Raw genomic sequence first — 9,371 nt, 5'->3', positions numbered from 1 at the left:
GAAACCTTCAGGGTACCAACATTGAAGAATGTGGCTGTCAACAATAAAAAAAAAGAACTATTACAACAATGATGACAATCACGAGCTGGAATCTGGATCTTTGTTGTTGTTGTTGTTGTGTATATTCTGTCAAATAGGAGAAAAAAAAATTGTCGAGTATAGTATAATGTATATTGACGAATGTGTGTCTGTGTGTTATATCCATTGAATGGATGTATATTCCGTTGTTGTTGTTGTTGTTGTTGTATTCTTCAATTTTTTTTCCACTTGTTTTATGTTTTTTGTTGTTGTTGTTGTTGTGAATAGACCAGTTATTTTATTTTATTTTATTTTTTATATAGCAAAGAATCTCTGTTTCATTCACTTTAATTTGAAGTGAATTGAATTGAGAATTGAATAAAATAAAGTGAATTGAATGGGAATGGAATGGAATGGAATGGAATCATAGGAGTAAGCATAAAGTTTGTGTATGTGTGTCATAACAAATTCAGAGATTCGCAACAACACAATCGATCCAATCGTTTTTATTGTTGTTGTCTTTGATCGGAAATTCTTTCATCCGACAAACTTTTTTTCTTTTTTTTTTTGATTGAACAATGTCTGATGTATGTGTTTGTGTGTGTGTGTGTGGGCAATAGAAATTAATGTCAGAACGAAGGAAAAAAAATATACAAAAATGAAGTATGAATAAATTGGTTATTTACTCGTTTGCTTGGTTTTTTTTCATTCATCTTTTCTTGTAGCTGGGAAAAAGGTTTTTTTAGATGTGTGTGTGTAATCTTTTTTTTCAAAATTCATTCAAACAAGTTTGTTGTCATTGTTAAATAATGATGACGATGAGTTAGTTTCTTTGGAAAAAAGATGGATCACATCATCATCATTGAAATTCTGGCCAATTTCAATTTTTATTTTTCAATCATAAAAAGTTTATATTTTGGCTAAATATTCTAATCAATCTTTTTTTTCAGTGTTTGAATAAACAAACAAATGCACACGCCACACACAATTCACTCGTTTTTTTTTTCACTGATCAGATTTAATTTAGATTTATAAAAAGCAAAAAAAAAAAAAAATGAACGAAATTTATGTTTATTCCATCTATAAGATGAGATGAGATGGTATGATTACAAGTTTTTTTTTTTAAAAAAGAGAAAGAAACGGATAAAGAAGAAGAAGAAGAAGAAAAAAAATCCATAAAATTCATTCATTGAATCCACAGATTCAAGATTTAAGTGTGTTTGTTGTTGGTGTACCAACAAACAATCAATCAAATGCTTGAATTTTTTTTTCTTCTTCTTCTGTTACTTTTTATTTCATATAAACACACACACACATATACACACGAAACGACCAGAATTATACCAGATCATGGTGTTTTTTTATGTCAAACTTTTTTTTTCTCCTTTCTTTATACCCAAATCACTCATTGATTGTCAATGTTTGTTTGTGGCCATTGATTTTTTTTTCTGGTTCTGTCACGCTCTCTTTCTTTTTCATTCTATTTTTCATTCATATAGATTTGAAACTTGTTAAGGTTAATACTGATATTGGTATATATTATTGTGTTGTTGTTGTTGTTGTTGTTGTTATTGGCCTTTCTTGGAAACTTTTATGGCCAAAAGTAAAAAAAAAAATTGAATTTATGTCGATTCAGCAATCTGATTCGTTGAATGATCGTCAACACCAACAACATCGCCACCGCCACCAACATCAATATCGTTACCAAGTTGTAGAATATTCAGATTTTTGTTGTTGTTGTTGTTGTTGTCATTAATATTATCGATTATATTCGAATCACATCTGTTTGACTTGTCAACAATATCGTTGTTTGTATTTATGTTGTTGTTATTGTTGATGATGTTGGTGGTGGCGGTTTTGTCGTTGTTTTCATCATTTTTATTGTAATCTTGATTGACATTGCCTGATTGATCATTACCATTTGATGATTGATCACCACCATTAGTAATCAATTGTTGATCACCAATATTCGTTGTCGTTGTCGCAAAATCGACACATGATTCAGCTATTATGTTCTGATTACTTAAACTATTACTATTGGAAAAATTGTTCATCTGTGTTGATCCATCTTCGGATTGTGATTCTTCAATTGTTTGTAATTTTTCTCTTACTAATGCCATTGATGCTGCCTGTTGTTGTTGTTGTTGTTGTTGATGTTGATTATTTTGCACTGTTTGTGGATGACAACCATAGCTACCCATTGGTGTTGCATAACAAGGATCAGTTGAATCAAATAGATATGCATTATGATAAACTAGATGTGGCGCAAATGCAGCAAATGATGCAAATTCATTTGAATAAACATCACCAACTGTAGGCATACTGGTGACCGTAGTTCCGGCTAAAATATTTGATTTTTCAACAGTACCACTAGCCACACCACCACCAACACCAGCACCACCACCGACACCGACACCGACACTGCCACCACCACCACCACCACCACCAGTAGTAGTAGTAGCGGAAGTACCCGTTGCTGAACATTGTGGACCAATTACACTCATTTCAGCAATAACTGGTCGACCATTGGCTGTTGTTGCTAGATAAAAATCACTATCCGATTGATATTGATGAATATGATTACGCCATTCACCTAATTAAAATCAAAAATGTAAAAAAATTTGAAATGAAAAAGAAAATCAAAAAAAAAACATGATATTTAAATCACATGATGATGATGATGATGATGAATCATAAAAAAACATACCGATACGACGAAAACATGGTTTAAAAATAAAAATAATAATTAAACCAGGTACTAAAAAGTATAAAACATATTCGAAAAAATTTGCAACATTCGATGGACCTTCATTATATGATGAACGATCATGTGGATAGCCATCAACACCTTTCATTGAACGTATTGATGAACCACTATGAAAATAATGTGTATAATGGGCACCAATACGTTGACATTGTGGTATCATTGTTGGTTGATGTTCATAACCATCGGCACAAATACATGTTTTATTTGTTGAACACACTGTAGGATAATTACATTCAAATGGTAATAATGATGATGATGATGATGGCGATGATGAACCACCATCAAATTCATCATTCACAAATGTATCACGTAACAATGAACGAGATGAACGATCATTATGGAATTGTTGTTTTTGGCCAATATAATATTGTCTATGATTATCTAAATTCAATAGATTTTCATTATAAATTGGATTTACTGTGCTTGTCGTTGTCATAGTCATCAATAGTTCATGTTGTTGTTGTTGTTGTAATGATTTAACCAATTGCCGAGCACGTCGATTCCGGAATCGTATACTTCGTTTTGATGGATTTATATTATTATAATGAGCATTTTTATCATTAACTGAATTTTCATTTATAACAACGTTTGTTGATATTTGACATGAATGTCCATAAGTTTCAACATATTGACATTCTTCAGCTGTTTGATTATAATAAAAAAATTGACTACAATTACAGATATTATTCTCGCATACAAGATTGGCAATTTTATTACGACTTGTGCTTGCCAATGCCGAATGTGATGTAGTTAATGATGATGATGATGATGATCCCAATAATGGATGTAAATGTGATTGATGTAATCCGCCAGTTCGATTTGATCGATGACCACCGGATTCGATATGTTCAAGATCTTCATCAGCCATTTCACAATCCCAAACATTTGAACACCAGCTGCCTATAATACTTCGTACACAGGCATTTAATCGTTCATCAAAACGATGTCCAATACGGCAACGACATTCACCCATTGGCCATGAACTTTGGGATGGTCCAAAAAAGGCACTTGGATTCTCTTCACGATATTCTTCACGATAATTAAAGCAACCAGAATTGGCCACTTTACGTTCACATTGTTCAGTAGTATAGCAAGCTTCACCAATGAATGATGGCCGCAAACAGTAAAGATTGGCAATCCGTATCAGATAACCAGGACGACATATACACATACCATCATTGTCACAAATGGAACCATTTTCATCAAAACAACCGGATGGATATATTTCAAAGTTACACTTTTTATTTGGTACTAAATTGGCACCAAAACCAGCCGGTGGTGGATTTAATAATATTTTCAAACGATTCTGTTGTCCACTAACAGCATTGGATGATGAATGTAATGGATAATATGAATTTCCATTTGATGAATAAAGGGAAGACAATGCGGCCATTTTAGGTGGCTTTGATTTGATCATCATTAATGATGTTGCCGATGATGGTGATGATGATGATGATGATAATTTTGAATGTGATGGTGACAGATGATTAACAACAAATGATGATGTTGATGATAATGACGATGATGATGATGATGGTGATGAATAAAGATGTGTTAATCTTCTTGATCGACGTCTTAACATTGTAGCGGTAACAGCATGATTCCAGAATGGATTATTATTACCATTACCATTAACTTTATTAACCAAAAGCTGTCTTGATTCTCTTTTCAATTTTCTATTCGATTCATTCAAATGAATTGAATGTTGTTTCTGTTTCTGATTCTGATACTGTTGTTGATGTCTTATCTGATTATTATTATTATTATTATTATTGGAATTTATATTAATCCGATTTTGTTTATCAACATTATCGATATCATTATCATTACCATAATCATCATCAACATAAACATCTTCATAAATGTCATTATTATTTGTAGGCATTTTGTTATATTTATTGTAATAAGAACGATTGGTTTTCGAAATGAAATTGAAAGGCTTTACGATATTATTATCCATTGATGACGATGAAGATGATGATGATGATGATGATGATGATGAGGCAGAAATAATTGGCATATAATGAACAACAACAACATTGGTGGCCATATTATTATTATGGTGATGATCATTATTTTGTTTTTTAGATTCTGATGATAATAATGATGTTGTTGAATGAATAGATTGATTACCATCAATATTCTGATTGACGTTTTTATTTTTCAATGATGATGATGATGATATTAATTGATGATCAACAACATTATTCATAGCTTGTGATTGTTGTTGTTGTTGTTGCTGTTGTTTTTGTAATGTAGGTAATGATGATGATAGTGGTGGCGGTAATTGTGTACTTGTATCATGATTATAATTCATATTGACAACGGTATAAGAACCAGAAGAGGATGATGATGAGGCTGCTGTTGCTGCCATTACTAAATCAATCGATATAAATGATGATGATGATGATAAAAAATCTGAACAACACAATGTTAAAAGGAATAATAAAAAAATTATTAAAGTTCTTGATAAATGATAATGGCCCAATGATGATGATGATGATGATGATGATGATGATGATAATGATGAGGAGGAATAACCACCGGACAAGGATGTTGATATTTTTGATTCTGATTTTTTTGATAAATCAGATTCTGTTCTATGATCAATGATCAATATATTATTGTGATGATTAAACATTGTGATTTTATTATTTTTATTGAATAATAAAAAACATTTCCACAACCATGACCACCACCACCACCAACACCAATCAGATATTAATGATAAAAATGGCCTTAGCCATAAAAAACAATGATTATCAAATGATTTCATTGATTTTGATGACATTTTCTTTTCGTTTCTTTTTCAGAAAAAAAAACAAAAAATTTCATTCGATGATAAACAATCTCATATTTTATGTTGATGAAGAAAAAAAAATTATTTGCAAATCTTCAAATGGAAAATTGATGAACAAAGAAACAAGAGTGAATGAGAAAACAACCGATATGATACCTTTTTTTCTGGTCAAGTTTTTTGTTGTTGTTGTTGGTGTTTTTTTTATTTTATTTGCACGCACAAATTCAATCCAAATATAATCAAATATATGTGTTATATGTTTACAGAATTGATTATGTAAACATATGTATCCTGGTGTTGAATCAGAATGAATATTCTGTTATCAGTTTGATAATAGTGACGATGATATGCAGACCAACACATATACACACACACACACAAACATAAGCCAGAGCCTTATTAATCAACAACAACAACAAATTTCGGTCAATCAACTTTGTTTGATTGGGTTATACAAAAAAAATCATATTCTTGTGATACAAGATATCATTATGATGATCATTTTTGACAGAATGAATGAATAATAATTCCGTGATTAGATCAAAAAAATAAAAATAGCAATGATCCACCTATATTGATGTAGGTGTAGATTTTCATGATGTCCATTAAAAACAATCAATGAACAAAAAAAAAACAAATTCTGTTTAGCTTCTTCATTGGACCAATACACTCTGATCGTCGTGGTCGTCGTTATTATTATTCGGTTGGAATATACAGATTTGGCGTTTAGTATATTTTTGGATCGGTCTGGATTTTTTTTTTTCGGTTTCGTTTCGTTTTGATCATAGCACATGATGTGCTGAATTCGATTCAATTTTTTTTTCTCTCGTTCATTTGTTGTTGTCGTCGTCGTCGTTAGTTGGTTGTGTTTGTGTTTGTGTGCATGTAGCTGTCCTCTCAACTGCAAAAAATTTTTTTACCATCAAAAAATAGAGACTTTTATCTCTCTTTCTATGAACATCATCATCTTCAGCAATGTGGTGATACTTTGGTCCGTGTATATATGTGGGTGTACTAGTTATTATTGGTTCGGGTATATACTGCATATATATAATTCTTTATGAAAGGATCATTCTTTGGAACTTTTTTTTCCTACCAAGCTTGTGTTTAGTATGTGTGTGTGTGTGTGTGTGGGTATATATGAAGAGATTCTGTTTTTTGAGTTGATAGCAACAAAACCACCACCACCACCGACACCACTATCTTCGTTATAGCCAGAAAAAAAAAACCGTGGACCATCATGAATTTATGAAAAAGAAGAGGAATATAAAATAATGTGAATGAACCGATCGACCGAACGACACGGTTAGTATAGTGTAAACTACACAAGAATCGTATTCACATATATACATGTGAATGTGTATGTGTATGTGTGTGGGTGTGGGTGTGCGTGGATCGTGTTGTTCCATTCCCGAAATTTTATTTTCGGTTTTTTTATATGAAATTTTTCTTTTTCATCCTTCTTTTTTTTCTCGATTCTCTGTATACAGAAATTTTCCTAGGAACAAAATTAAACGCCAACTCGAATGTTCACCCAAACAAACATACACACACACACACACACACATAAACATAGAATATTCCATTCTTCCATTCTATGTGTGTGTGTGTGTGTGTGTGTGTAGAATTTTATTATTATTATTATTTTATTTTGGGCTGTTTTTTGATCCATCATCAATTCATTTAAGCTTAAAAATCCAGCATCATCATCATCGGTCATGTCAGATAGTGAATATTTGCCACTACTGCCAATGTGTGTGTGTGTGTGAAAAACGGTATTAAACCAAGAATTTTCATTTTCATTCTTGATATGTTTTTTTTTCTTTTTTTTCCTTATTTTCTTTTTCATTCTATCATTATGAGAAAAAGATGGATAGTTGTATAGTGAATGAGTGAGTGAGTGAGTGAGAGCGAGACGAAAATTATTATTATTATCATTATTAAGCACTTTTTTTTGAAATTCTGATTCTTTTCTGTTATAATGATTTTCACTCATTCTTTTTTTTTCTCAATAAAATTTCATCAAGCAGCAGTAGTATTAGTGTGGCGGTACTTTTCACTATTTTTTCCATTTTATTCCTCTATTTTGCCGTTATATTTCGTTGCAAATTTAATGAAGAATTTAATGAAGAAAAAAGAATATTCTTAAAGATAAAAACACGAAGAAGGAAAAAAAACGAAAAAAAAATTCAAAAATCAACACAAACATACACAGTGAAAAAAAACTCTTTCTTTTTATTTAGAATCTGCAATAGGATGCATATAATGACAAGTCTATAATTTAACGATTATACGATCATCATTTCAACAAAGTAAAAAGTAAGCACAACAAACAAACAAAACAAAACAAAAAATAAATAAATAAAACCCAAATGTCATTGTCATCATCATCATCATTCAACAACAACATCGACGACTACTATTCTGGGTTGATGATGATTTGTTACCAAGAAAGAAAAAAGAAAGTTTTTTCTGCCAACATTCAGTCTGTTCATATATTTTTTTTTGTTTCACTTTTTTTTATTATTTTTTTTTTGTTTGGTCGGTTGAATCGTTTTTTTTTCTCTCATTTTGGTTTCTCTCTTTCTCACATGTTTTGCCCGTTATGTATCCTTTTCAAGAGTTTTGGCTTTCTACTTGCTCATTCTCTCTCTCTCTCTTTTTGTTTGTTCCAAGTGACTTCTTAACAATTTCTTTTTTCTCTACATCCAAGTCAAATGAAAGAATGAAAAAGAATCTCTCTTTGTGTGCGTTTGGTGAATTGTTTATATAAATTTTGTTGTTTTTTTTTATTCTTTTACTTCATATTCTAGCTTTTCATTTCATTTTCCGTTGTTGTTGTTGTTGTCGTTTTGAAATTATTATCCAATTACACTATAATGGGGTATACTTCACCATACTATATATATTATATATAGTGTATAACGTGTATTTATTCTTTTTTTTTGTATATTAAGCTAGGATTTTCACATCTTTATTGAAAGAAAAAATTTTTTTTTATTTTATTTTCATTCTCATTTTGATCCATTTCTGTTAGATATTACTATTGCCAGTATCAGCCAGCATTTGGAATTCTCCTATTACACACACACATATTGAGCCTTTGCCCAATGAACATGACAACGTCAAAAAAAAAAAAAATAGGAGAAAAAGATAGATAGATAGGATTGAATGTGAGAGAGAGAAAAAAATAACCCTCAAAACTAAGCTCAAGAATAATAAAATGAATGCAAAATAAAGCTGTGTGTGTGTGTGTATGTACGTTAGCTTTGTTGTTTATTGTGGAGAAAAAAAAGAGATATAATTTTCGAAACACAAAATCCAAAAAAAAAAACCACACACACACACACACCTCACCAGAATTTTCAAACAGGAAAACAAGAAAAAAAAGCGGAAACAAAATGAATGCCATAGAATCGAATATATTCTTGTACAAACACACAATGAATGAAATGGATGTTCAGAAATGAATAGATTTTAGAATAGTTTTGCGCAGCTAGAATCCAATCATTTTAGTAGTGAAATTGAAAATAGAGGCAGCAAATATAAAAGACAAGACAATATTACTTATCATTATCATTGCTATTTTTTTTTTCAGTAGCAAGCAATGAAATTATTTTGTTTGACAATATATACATTTTATTTGTAATGTATATTTGTGTCCGTGTGTGTGTGTAAGTTTGCTTACTAGTTGGTGGTAGTGGCTAAATGATATGTTTCTGGATCGATGATGATAATGATAAAGCCGAATATATTTTTCTTTTATTTTTTTTATATGTATATGAA

General features: G+C 30.8%; 1 protein-coding gene across 2 annotated transcripts; it reads right to left on the bottom strand.

The window, feature by feature from the left end:
• Nucleotides 1-1,518: 1,518 nt before the first annotated feature.
• On the bottom strand, nucleotides 1,519-6,425 carry LOC124499868 (uncharacterized). Of its 2 annotated transcripts, XM_075731281.1 has the most exons (3): nucleotides 5,742-6,425; nucleotides 2,726-5,203; nucleotides 1,519-2,611 (listed from the first exon to the last, which is right to left on the bottom strand). In XM_075731281.1, exons 2-3 carry the CDS (start codon nucleotides 5,157-5,159, stop codon nucleotides 1,641-1,643), a joined length of 3,405 nt encoding a protein of 1,134 aa, XP_075587396.1. In that variant the 5' UTR covers nucleotides 5,160-5,203; nucleotides 5,742-6,425; the 3' UTR covers nucleotides 1,519-1,640. The 2 variants fall into 2 exon arrangements, with proteins under 2 accessions (XP_075587396.1, XP_046919810.2); XM_047063854.2 differs by having other exon boundaries at nucleotides 2,726-6,425.
• Nucleotides 6,426-9,371: the final 2,946 nt, after the last annotated feature.

The sequence above is a fragment of the Dermatophagoides farinae genome, chromosome 5 (genome assembly GCF_024713945.1).
Source record: "Dermatophagoides farinae isolate YC_2012a chromosome 5, ASM2471394v1, whole genome shotgun sequence".
NCBI classification, from domain to species: Eukaryota; Metazoa; Arthropoda; class Arachnida; order Sarcoptiformes; family Pyroglyphidae; genus Dermatophagoides; species Dermatophagoides farinae.
This window is presented reverse-complemented; position numbering and strand designations above follow the sequence as displayed.

Coding starts and splice junctions, on each gene's coding strand:
- LOC124499868 (XM_047063854.2), bottom strand. CDS start 5,576: ATGTCATCAAAATCAATGAAATCATTTGATAATCATTGTTTTTTATGG. Junction 2,612..2,725: donor ACCATGTTTTCGTCGTATCG/GTATGTTTTTTT, acceptor GATTTTAATTAG/GTGAATGGCGTAATCATATT.